This window comes from Zootoca vivipara, chromosome 2 (genome assembly GCF_965207765.1).
Source record: "Zootoca vivipara chromosome 2, rZooViv2.hap1.1, whole genome shotgun sequence".
NCBI classification, from domain to species: Eukaryota; Metazoa; Chordata; class Lepidosauria; order Squamata; family Lacertidae; genus Zootoca; species Zootoca vivipara.
In genome coordinates this window covers 75,995,770-76,008,880 of record NC_142584.1, presented here as the reverse complement: position 1 = coordinate 76,008,880, position 13,111 = coordinate 75,995,770, and the positions used below count along the sequence as shown (strand labels likewise).

The 13,111-nt window shown below is 40.0% G+C and overlaps 1 protein-coding gene across 11 annotated transcripts in view; it reads left to right on the top strand.

Annotated features, from left to right (window-relative positions):
• The window catches only part of IQSEC1 (IQ motif and Sec7 domain ArfGEF 1), a 321,439-nt gene extending 316,137 nt beyond the window's left edge, over positions 1-5,302 (top strand). For 7 of the 11 annotated variants that reach the window (XM_060271459.2, XM_035106282.3, XM_035106281.3 and 4 more), the window contains one exon: positions 851-5,302. In XM_060271459.2, coding sequence (XP_060127442.1) covers positions 851-1,441 — 591 coding nt within the window. In that variant the 3' untranslated portion in view covers positions 1,442-5,302. The remainder of the gene's footprint in view (positions 1-850) is intronic. The other 4 variants (XM_035106290.3, XM_035106288.3, XM_088663254.1 and 1 more) reach the window with 2 other exon arrangements.
• Positions 5,303-13,111: the final 7,809 nt, after the last annotated feature.

Here is a 13,111-nt window from a genome sequence, read left to right as displayed (position 1 = left end):
TTCATGAGATTTCATTCATCTTCAAACCATTTATATACTGTTCATGTCTTTGAATTCAACCTGCAGGTGTGTGTGTGTGCGTGTTTGTACGCACGTATGTGTGTGTGTGATGTCTGTGTGTGTTTCAATTAGGTAGACTACAGTCTACATATAGCACACGATGCCTCACCTTTGCTATGTCCCTATAGCTGTCCATAAAGAAAATAAAGTGTCCACAGACTAACTAGATAGTCAACGGCTAAATAGCAGGAAATACTGGGCCACAGGTCAGGAGATGTGGGAACAAAGCACAAAACCTACTGATAAAGAGAAACAAGCATAGTCTCAGTCTAACGCTATTAGTGATAGCACACTTACTTTCTACATCTCAAAATAGAAGCAGTCTACTTTAAAGTTAATGTTAGAGGAGTATGCAGCATGAAATCTGAATGTTAACAGTGTGCTAGTTATTTCAGTTTAATTCATTGTAACTGTATACATGTATATATTTGTTCTTGAAGGGAGAAATAAATCACATGACTATAATATCTTAATAAGAAAAAATGTAGATTTAAAATCAGATCAAAAGGTTTTAATCACTGATTAGTGATTACTTTTTATTGGTCAATATTTTCATTTTTTTAAAAAAAAGAAAAATCACTACTTTCTATAATTGGGTCATATCTAGCATCACCTCACCTGTACCTTAAAGGAAGAAATTTGCAGACAGACAGACATATCTCCTATAGGTCATACAGCAGTTTATCCCTATGAGCTTTCAAGGAAAACATGATGGTCGCTGTGAACTTTTTTTTCTTTTACACATATTTTAAGGTTTTTTTAATTTTCATTTCTATTAATTTCTTTTTAGGGGTCCATCATTAGCAGTCCTCATATGCGCCGAAGAGCTACATCAACCCGAGAGTGTCCATCTCGCCCTCACCACCAGACTATGCCTAATTCTTCCTCACTACTAGGGTCCTTATTTGGTAGTAAAAGGGGAAAGCCTTCCCAAGGCCACCTAGCAACTGGCCCGTCACAGCACCCACCTCACCCTCCTATACTTTCACATCAGCAGCATTCGCAGCACTCTTCTTCCGCCCTGCACCACGCGGGGCCAGCGGAGGGGCAGACCCAGGCACAAGTGCACACCCACCATTCTCAGTACTGCCACATGCAGAACCCACCTCCGTACCATCACCACCACCACTACCACCCACCCCAGCATATCCAGCACCCACACCAGTACCACCACGTGCCGCATTCGCAGCATGTAGCGCATTCGCAGCATTCTTACATGCCACATTCCCACTCGCAACATTCTCATGCCCCCCATCCTCCATTACCCACTCCTCACCCCGTACACTCTTCCCACGCGCCACATCACCACGGCCAGCCGGTGCCCCCTTCTAGTTCAGCCAGCACTAAGCCCAAACATAGCGGCATCAGCACAATAGTCTAGAACCAAACTCCTCTGCCAGTAATTGTAGCTCTAGACAGGCACTTACAGGAAGCAGAAGCAGCCTATAAAACTGGAATGGTGTTTTTTTTATATAATAAATAAATAAAAATGAAACACAAGCCAGAAACAACTTAATTGACTCCTTTGCCTTAAGGATTCAATAGAACAACTCACATTAGCTTGATCAGTGCTGGTCTCACAACTGAACTCAGTGGTGATCTCTCTCCTTTTCTCCAGTAGCCTTGAAAATATGCTGCTTGCTGAAAACATTTATGCTACCTTTTGTTTCACACACCCCATGACAATTTTTAATGCATAATGAAAACCTAACCTCAAAATAAAAGGAAAAAAATATAAGAAATAGAACCAAGTGTTGCATTCTTGCTCCTTAATTGTCAATGGGCAAAAAGTAGACCTCATATGGTTGATGAAAGTACGTAAGTAAACTTTATATAATATAAATATATAAATATATACATACATATATATATATACTGTATAGTTAACATTTATGCTTACAACAAAACTTTTGCAGTCCACAAAGCTAGCAATATATACTTTACCAGGAATTCCATTTACTGATAGAAGGGCAGTACAGTAGTTGAACAGCGTAATAGAAAGTGTAGACCAAAAAACTAGGAACAAATTCCAGGCATTTCAGTGTTCTCATTAAAAGTTCTCTGGACTTTGAAAAATATCTCTAAGCAATCATTGCAAAGTGTGCCAAGTAACATAGCATTTAGCTGTTGTAGTCAAATATTGCTTTGTACAAATCCTTATTTTATTAACAAGATAATATACTTAATCAGTATTATAACTGTTCTACTATTTCAGGTAAGCAAACTAGTTAAGATGCAGTAACTATACAGTAGCAACATGAGACCACCTTTGTTAAGGGCTGTCTCTACATTTTGGTTACTCAGATTCTTAGACACTTTAAAGGCTGTGATAACTGTGAACTTACACAATCCATAGTTCTCCTTTTATATTCATATATGTTTTAATAAACTCACATGAAGATTTAAATGGAGGGTACTTGCGTACACGGCATAAACGTTCATCTCAGACCTTAAAACAAGAAGCATCCATCCCTTTCCAGACACATTGCCACTTTACCATAACTTACTCAGTTTATCTCTGTTAAAATAGACTGCGGTTCAGGCTTGCCTTTCCATATGAAAGTGATCTGAAACTTGAAGGCTTATTTTAGTACAGATTTTTTTATAACTGTAATTCCATGTAGCCATGTGCTGGCAGCAGGACTCTCCTACCATTTCTTCATCACATTTGTTAGTTTACCCAGCACTCAGCAGGCTGAGTCTTTGCTCGAACTGTCATGGTCCAGTTAAGTCGCAAGACATCTCGTAAGAGCCAACTGTGCTGTTGTTGCTTATGTGTTGTAACGAGTCATTCGCAAATCTGTATGCGATTTTTTTTGTACCCCCTAAATCCTATTTTTTTAAAATTTTAAAAAAAGAAAGAAATCATACATGGAGAATACTTTGTAGTTTCAGCATTTTGAGCCACCCCAGTCACAAGGACTGTACATCTAACTGGCAGAAACAAAAGGAACTGCAGAACTACACCAGCAGAATTGTGAATGTGGTTTAAAAGAAGAGGAAGGAAAAGTTCCAGTGAGAGATGGGTAAAACAAAAAAACACAAAAACGGTGTTGCTTCGGGATGTAGAAGTGATATGTGAAGATGACTCTTTATGTATTGGTGATCCCCGATGTCTCCAGTTTGTTTTGTTTTTTTCTCTCCCTCTCCTTCCTGCTATGGATTATATCATGATTACCAGCAAAACTAAAAACCAATTACTTCTGTTAACTTCCACTCAGCAAAAACAACCACCTAGAGTTTAGTCTGCTGTTTAAATTCGTCTGTTATTTTCTACGCTTGCAATACTTCCTGTTTTGTTTTCCCCCTATAAATTAAGTACATATGAAATGAAAGTAATAAAAGTCAATTTGATGGTCATCCAGGCAGATTACTGAAGAGGGTTCATCTCAGCCCCCTGAGGCTCTTTGTTCCTTGCAGTTTAAGCATTGTTTGTCCTTATGAGGGATAATAGAACTGTCTGCATGTCATCTAATGTTAATAGTATTAAAGCTACACTCTACATATTGTATATTTGCAAAATATATCAGTGTTACTGTTTATATTAGTTGAAGTAAAGTAATGACATATTTAAATATGTAGACTTTTCTTCAGACCTTTGTACCAATTGTAGAGTCTAACTGTAATTTATAAGTTGTTCCAGAAAAGATAAGTAGCTGGTGGGATACTTTCCCCGTGTTATCGCTCATTGAATATTCTGCATGAACCAGACTCAAAAACACATTCACTGGACAATCACATGGCTTTGCATTTGACAGATTAATATTGGCCACACACAAAAGTACTTTAGTGTTGCCCATCTATTTATACAATTTGGATGTCCTAGGGAACCCCATGAAAGGTTTTAAGCTCCCATACTGTTGCTTGTTTTAAGTTCACATACACACAAACATCCTTATATGATTCATATGAATTCCGTAAAATGAAGGTTATATATTATTATTTATTTCATTTTCTTGCCATATGCATATGGAACATATAAGTAGAGTGAATGTGTTAGAAACATAAGTGCATGAATCTCAACGCTCCATGAATACCTAAGGAGGTTCATTCGGGGGGAATGAGTATTTTCGGGGGGAATAAGTATTTTCGATAAGAACATCCTGTAACCAGCATTACTTCTCAAAACTTCACTGCTTTTTAGAGGAGCTATCTAAGGTGCAAGAATCCCTTTTATAGACCAAGAGTACAGAACCGTTTCTCTTAGATTGGGAAAATGACAGCAATCATCATTAGCTTCTATGTGCAGTTAGAGGAAATAAATTTTATAGCATGCAGCAGGGGGAAAGTAGTTACCGGAAAGCTTTTCTTCGTTTTTCCGTATTGATTAAAATCCATACAAAACACTATTGAACCATGTGTCTTTCTTCCCATGAATAGTATGGCTAGATAAAAGCAACAATTTGAAGTTAAAAGAAAAACTAAATAACCTTGCAAAAATATCTTTTCTGGGACAACGTCAAATATGTATTTGTTTTAATCCTTTTAAGTTAAGAATGAAATGTACAACAATGTAAAAAAAAAAGTAATCCTAATATAATGTACGTCTTGTATTGCTAAAAAGAAGTCTTCAAGCATAACATTGTAGAATGATTTCCCCATCAAGCACTGCATGCAGCAGAAGCCTCTTGTTTCTTGATTTTAAAATGAGCTGAAAGACAGTCAGCAGCTATTTAAACAATGACTCTCTACATGTTGACTTGCTGTTCCATATAAAGCTGTGTGTTTACTGCAGTTAAGCATGCATTTTGCTGTTTCCGTTGTAAAATATCATCACATCTTGCCTGCAAAAAATGAGTAATTGTGTATATAGTTAAAGAAAAAACTTGACCAATAATAAGATAAAATTTTGAGGGAGGGAAAGGATAGCGAAGCAGGACCAAGTAGGGAGAATAGCTAATTCTCTAAATTGTACATAGTGTGTAAATTAGTATTAATATCAGTCTGCAGTTACTTTCAGGTTGCATACAGTACCTGTCTCCTGCTAGGAACTTTAATCCCAGCCTTGCGTTGTATTAAACTGTTGGAATTAGGTCTTGAATGCAGACTGTTAAAAGACCTCAAGAAACATCATGCTCATGAAAAGCTTCTGTTATGGGAGGCTTCAGACCATTTTGTAACTGTTGGGAAGGAAGGAGTGCTTTCATTTTAATATGCATTGTTTGTAAGTAGTATCAGACCTTATCGTTGTAAAACTATAACTGTGATTATGTGGGAAATCAAATAAATCACTTTGAACTCACTCAGTTTCTCATCCTTTGTAGAACTGCAAGCACTTATATTTTTCATATAAAATGAATAAAATTACTATGCCACTTCAGTTCTTGGAAATCTCATTTTGTGTTGTTGTTTTTTTAAAAAAACCACCACAGTATCACATGCAAAAGGTAGAAACAAATAGCCCTGCTTTGTACAGGCAAGGCATTGGGCTCAAATTGGGACTGTTTATGTCTCAGCTGGACAGGACAGACAAATCAATGGTTTCCTATGGGGTAGCTAACCTGTGACCTCTAGCCGTTGTTGGATCCCCTTCTGCTGCAGTTGGCATGGCTGATGATCAGGGATGATATGTCAGCCATGTTGACTGAGGCAGATGGGAGTCTCGAAGGCATAGCTGCCAAGTTATCCCTTTTTTACAGGGATTTTCCCTTATGCTGAATAGGCTTCCTCGCGAGAAAAGCGAAAACTTGGCAGCTATGCTCGAAGGTCACAAGCTAACCACTCTCATTTAGAATGTAGTCTCACACAATCCATAGGATACAAGCAGTAAAACGAAAAATATACTCCAGATAAGAAACTTATGGCCCTCCCAGTGCTGTTGGACTCCAATGAGCCCCAGACACTGTGGCCAAAGATCAGGGATGATGGGAGGTTTTAGTCCCACCACAGGTTCCTCACCCTAAGTTAAGGAGTTGGCTTGTACAACAAAACTTATCAAATGTTGACAGGGATATGTTGTTATTGGAGACGGGAGGGGAAATTATTGTTTCAGGTAACTTGGTCCAGAGTTGTTTTGGGCTTTTTACATGCAAGTAACAAGACCTTAAAGCTGACTTGGCTAACGGCAGCTTGGGCAGATCCCTCAGCACTTTGGCTGCAGCCTTCTGCACTAGTTGCAGCCTCAAGACCAGACATAAAGGAAGCCCCACACAGAATGCATGGCAGTAGTCGAAACTAATCCCCACCCACGCTACAGTATTTCTGTTTTGTCCAGATGAAGCCTCTGCTTATTCTGCTCCATCCAAATCTACACCATCCTTAGCTAACCATTTTCTCTATGGTTTTAGACAACCGTTTGGTGCAAAAGTCATGTCGCCTAGAAACCAATTGCTGTATATGCAATATTTGAGCATGTTTGGCATTGCATTTCCTCATTATATAGTGAGTAAGTTAATAGAATACTAATGCCAGGTCAAAAACAGGTCTGCCATTGTGTTAACAACATGAAGCTTTCTAATGAGTGTGAGCTTAAATTGTAAGGAAACACACTTCTGGCCTCTCACTGCTGTAATAAAACAACAAACACTGACTCAAATTAAATGAGCCTTGGATTGTAAATTGCAGGAAATCAAGTAAGGTGCTTGGAAAGGAAAACTATGTACATTCCTGACTTTGCTGTGAATATAAATACAACAATCCAAGTATCAGACAGTGTTAAAACGAATAAGGCAATTACATAATAAAACCCCACTTCAATTAAAACCCATTTGTTTCCATTTCTGTAGGGGAAGCCATGCTGGTCTGTTTCAGGAAAAAGAACTGATGAAGTGGACTGTGGTCCACAAAAAACTTATTCCATCATAAATCTGTTAGTATTAAAGGTACCAGAATACACTTAGTAGTTTTAATTTGCTTCAGTGGGTTCTGTTTGTGCATATCAGAGCATCTTCAGAACTTAAATAATTCCATGACCGTGTACATTCAGCATGGAATTATGGATTGAAGACACTGAAAATCTTGATCTTGCTTAGAACAAAACTGCATTGTTGGATGATGATGATAATTTATTATTTATATGCTGCCCATCTGACTGTGTTCCCCCAGCCACTCTGGGCAGCTTCCAACAAATCATAAAACTACAGTAACACATCACACATTAAAAACCTCCCTATCCAGGGCTGCCTTCAGATGTCTTCTAAAAGTCAGTTGTTCATTTCCTTGGCAATTGACAGGAGTGTTCCACATGGCGGACACGACTACCAAGATTGTTTGAGAAGATACTGAGGAAGACAAAGAACCTCTGAGAACCAATGTGTACATTCATGCATATGCAGGCATGCACACACAACCAGAAGAGTATCTTGAGAGGAAAAGAACAACTCCAAAGAGGAGGCCAGGAAGTCTTCAAAACACTCAGTGAAAGCCACCAAGCCTTTTATTGCTGACAACAATGGTGAGGCAAGCTATCAATAAATCTATAGTACATTCAGATTCTTATACCAAACTTTTCTGGTTTTCCACTTCTTTTAAATTGTTTTTACCTGTTAACGTTAATGCTTGTTATACCTCCATTGTGTCATTGTTTCATAATTGGTTTTAGAGTTTGTTATGTAAGTTATATGGATTGTACTTTGCATTTTCAATGTTTTTACACAAACCACTCTGTGAACCTACTTATAAGGGTGTTATACAAAACTAAGCTTGCCATACAGTGAGGGGGGGGAAGTATTTGATTCCCAGCTAAATTTGCCTGTTTGCCCTCTGACGAAGAAATGACCAGTCCATAATTTTAATGGTAGGCTTATTGTAGATGTGAGAGACAGAATAACAACAGGAAAAACCCCAGAAACCCAGAAGACAAAAGTCAGAGATTGATGTGCATTATAATGAGTGAAATAAGTATTTGAACCCCTATCAACCAGCCAGATGTCAGGCTACCTGGTATCTTCACTGTATGTAATGAGCTGAGATTAGAAGCCCCTGCTGTAAGGGAGAGGTCTTACCTGTAATCCCAGCTCGTTACAGTACCTGTACAAACACCTGTCGATAGAAGCAATCAATCCAGCAGATTCCAAAGTAGCCACCATGACCAAGACCAAAGAGCTGTCCAAGGATATCAGGGACAAGACTAGACCTGCAAATTTAGCAGGGGGTCAAATACTTTCCCCCCTCATTGTAGGTGTAGAGCTAGATGTAAATGCTGTAAGTTTACTCCTGTTAATGCCATTATTTCGTTGAAGGAAGCCATGAGCTTTAAATGCATACCATGGGTGTGACCATAGGTCACCATTTAAATCATGTGACTTCCCCCCAATGAATCCTTAGTGGAACTACAATCCCCAGCACCCTTAACAAACTATAGTTCCCAGGATTCTTTGGGGGGAAACCATGTGCTTGAAATATATGGTGTGGATGTCTCTATCTCTAAAGGCTGGACTAGAACTGGCAGGATTCCTCACATTACACAGAGACTGAATAAGTGCTATAGACTAGAGCACTTCCATTACAGAGTGGTAGGGAACAGGTCACTAAGTCAGGAGGCAGTCTCCAGGAAAATAATGTAATAATTATTTGTAGAGGATGAACTGGAGTGGTTGTATTATTGCATATTTTCTCCTTCACCTTGTGTGTGTCTGTTTTGAATTTGAACCGCTGAACGAATATTGCATGAAGTGTCTCAAATAATTGTCCCAGCGTTTCAGAGGCTGTGCTAAGCTCTGTCTGGAGCACCAAGATAATTGCATTGTTGTAACACTTGAACTGTTTAATTTAGCTTATAGTAACAAGCACTCATTATCTTGCTGAAAAAGCTTTGCATTTTGTAAATACACAGTGCGCTTTTTGAACCGGGGAAAAATGTCATCATGATATTTTAGAAGCTTTGAACATTTTGTGAAACAACTTCATAGACTCATTTGGCTGTTCATCTGGAAAATATTTGTGTGTCTTATAATTACATCAATATCTTCAGAAACTGCAATGAAATCATTTCATTTCCTTTTCCTGTGAACAAGGCTGTATTTTTTCCAACTTACGTTACAGCCACAGGAGACAAATATTAATTCAGCTTGCATTCCTACCCACCTTTTTTTTAATTACGTGTTCCTACAAATATTTTAAAATTATTTCCTTTTTCTCATACTCAACCAATGTGAGAGGCTGTGTGTGTGTGTGTGTGAAGAAAGAGAGGAGGTTTTTTGAACACCATCCTACAAAGATGCTGGCAAACAATTTTTATTCCAAATCGCAATGTTGGAGGGCACTGATGCTGTTGCCCCAGTCCTCCAAAGGAAAAAAAGTTCAAGAGAGTAACCACAGAAATTTGCCATACAGGTATGTATTATTAAACACTGCATCAAATTACGCTCAACCTCTTCAAAAAGGTCGAGTAGTTTAACATCTGTCACGGGGTATTTTTGAGCACAACAATGAAGAGTTCAGGGCAAAGTCGGGATTTATTAACAACTCTTATACCAACAAGGCCCTTTACCTCCCTCCCCTGCACCTCCAATTTTCTCAGGGCATTAGGAGATCATGGCTGTACTTAAGGGCTTACTGACACTTCTTTTCCCCTTTGTGGGGCAAAGGCAGGGAATTGTTCTATACCATAAAGCTATGCTAATAAAAAAAATCATGAAATAAAAATATCATGAAATAAAAAAGATCATGAAGCTGAGGCTCCAATACTTTGGCCACCTCATGAGAGGAGAAGAATCCTTGGAAAAGACCCTGATGTTGGGAAAGATTGAGGGCAATAGGAGACGGGGACGACAGAGGACGAGATGGTTGGACAGTGTTCTCGAAGCTACGAACATGAGTCTGACCAAACTGCGGGAGGCAGTGGAAGACAGGAGTGCCTGACGTGCTATGGTCCATGGGGTCACGAAGAGTCGGACACGACTAAACGACTAAACAACAACAACAACAAAATAATTAGAAGAAGCCCGCAGCATGTTATGGGCACAATTGCACCCTCCTATGCAGATTCCCCAGTAACTGGTATTTAAATGATTTGAATGCAGACTAAATACCAGTTGTGCACACATGTGGAAAAGGATACACACTCAGAAATAAGGCATCAAACATGGTTCCATCTTGTATTAGGCGTATGCACACATTTTAATCTTCACTGCTCTTTCATGTTCATCTATCATGGGTAGGCAAACTAAGGCCCGGGGACCGGATCCGGCCCAATCGCCTTCTCAATCCGGCCCAGGGATGGTCCAGGAATCTGTGTTTTTATATGAGTAGAATGTGTGCTTTTATTTAAAATGCATCTCTGGGTTATTTGTGGGGCACAGGAATTTGTTCATTCCCCCCCCCAAAAAAATATAGTCTGAACCCCCCACAAGGTCTGAGGGACAGTGGACTGGCCCCCTGCTGAAAAAAATTGCTGACCCCTCTAAGTCATTTATAAATATGTTTAACAACAATGGACCCAGGACAGAACCCTGCAGCGCCTTACTAGTCACTTTTTTTCAGGATAATTAACCATTAGTAAGCAGTCTTTGGGATCCGTCAGTCAACCAGCTACAAATCCACCTAACCATGGCGTGGCGTGGGTGCATTTTGGGTGGCAGGTGTGCTGCTCATGCTACCCTCCCTGAGCCAGTCCTTCAGATCCCAGCCTCGCAAAGCTGTTCAGGGTGGGCGGCATGAGACCCAGCCTCGCAAAGGCAAGGCTGGGATCAAAGGGTTTGTGGATGTTGCATCCTTCTCATGTGTCCTCTCCAAATTGCTTTGCAAGAAGTGTTTCCATGGCGGGTCACGCAGTGTGAACGGAGCCTACCCAGTCTTGTCACCCAGGAGCATTTATCCATGCGGGGGACCTACTACTTGCTTCTTCCTCCTCAAACATAGCCAAAGAAACCTTATTTACGGTATTATTTTTAGCCTGTCTTGAAAGCTTGAGTTCATTCTTCGGTTTGGCCTGCCTGACCTTCTCCTTGCAACTGTTGGCTACTCATGTATACTCTTCCTTTATCATTTCTCCTTTCTTCCATTTCTTATACAGGCCCTTCTTACATCTCTCACATTTTGTCAACAACACATAGATTCTTGCAGCAAAATACAATTACGGTACTGTGGATTAGTTCTCGCTCATTCTTAATTTGTCTTGGTATTTCTCATTCTTTTTATCTGATCATATATTTTTTAAACTTTTCAGCCTATTAGATAAAATAAAGAAGTAGTTTCATAAATCATAGAAGACCTGAATGTGTGTGAAAGGGTGAAAAGACATATATTCAAAAGTTCAAAGGAGATTTGGGGAAGGATAACTGCCCAAGAAGGAAAAGTGATCAACGTTTTCCAACATTACACCATTAAGTTGGGTTTGTGGTGCTGCAGAGGGGTTGTTTTGTGCTTGTTGGTGCAACACTTTGTTTTTTTGATATTGAGTGATAGGCCAAGCTTTATGTAAGCTTCTGCAAAAATATTTGGGATGGTTTGATAAACACTAAGTTGACATCAGCATACTGAAGCTCTATGATGGAAGTAGCAATAACCTTACTCTTTGCTTTCAGCCTACTCAGGTTAAGAAGCTTTCCGTCTCTTTGATATATGATTTCTACCTCGGTGGGGAGTTTCCCTTCGGCAATGTGTCGGATCATGGCAATGAAGATAATATAGTTGGGGTGATAACACATCCCTGTTTAACGCGTGGTCCAACTGTGAATGGTTGACTTTGAGAGCCATGTAACAGGGCAGAGAGTATGAATAAATGGGACAATTCTCAGAATGGAGAGGTGTAGGATCAGTATGGGGCCCCTGAGATTGTGAAGAACTCTGAAAGGACCTATTGAAATGATTAATTAATGGGTAGCAAAATGGCAAATGCCCATTCAGTGTAAACAAGTGTGAAGTGATGCTTGTTGGGGCAAAATATATTAATTTCACATACATTGTATGTTCATGGGGTCTAGAATAGCAGGGTGTGTGACCAGGAATAAGAGGTCATAGTGGATAGCTCCATAAATATGTCAACCCAGTGTGCAGCAGCTGTGAAAAAGGTGAATCAAAACTTAAGTCAATAGGTTGGAAGAGATAGCACACGCCACCAGCAACTCATGCCTCTCTTGAACAACTTTAAAAATAATAGAGAAGGATGCGCTTTATCCAGGGCCATAGCTAGGGGGTGGTAAGGAAGGCCCCCGTCAGGGGGGCAGGCAAGGAGGGGGCGCAAAACCTGCTTAAAATATTTCCATAATATGACTATAAATAAAAATATCAATTATAGCCTCATAAGAAAAGGTTTTAAATAGAGGGTTTTTATATGGTATGCGGAGGCCCTGTTTTTCCATTTTTTTCTGTGCCACATTCCCTAGGGGGTGCTATCTGGGCGGTTCTGCCAGGGGCGCAAGATCACCTGACTACGGCTCTGGCTCGATATCACAACTATTCAAAATCCAACATATGAACCCGTTTTATACCTTTTTTGGAACATGGAATATGGAGGAGTGGGTGGCAAGGGGAATTAACATTAATACGTTTACATTCTTGTACTTCTGTACTCTGCACTGGAAGACCAGAAAAGAACTCTTCCATTTTCTTTTATCCCATGTGGAAAAATATTAAGTTATTGAGAGTCGTATACTGTACTGTAGTTTGGCCAACAACAACTGATTAAGTCTTGATTAGTTGCTGATTACTAAAGTTCAGGAAATTATGAAGGCATCGATCGATCCGGTACACCTTTGCTTTTGCACAAAGCCGCATTGAAGGCAGCAGCGCTTACAAGTACCGCTGCCGGCCGCCTTTTCAACGCCTTCCAGTTTCTGCAGCGAACGACCAGAAGTCAACCCGCCCCCCGCTTCCCCTTTGTGTCCGTTCGGCTCCGTATTCCACCAGGGGGCGCCCTTCCCGGGGCGGGCGTTTGAAAGGAAAGGCTTTGACGTCACAATTCCCATTGTTGCCTGTTGTAATCCGCCCGCCAGGCGCGCGCCCATGGATACAGAAGTGGCTGCTCCTTGGAAATAAAAGAGGAAATCCAGGATTTTAGTTCGGGCAGCGCAGCAACGTGCCCACCCAAACCTAAAAGGGAGCAACATGGTTACGTGCGAAAATTCAGATTTGTTTTTTTTTTCCAAAATGCGCTCTGCCAATGTAAATA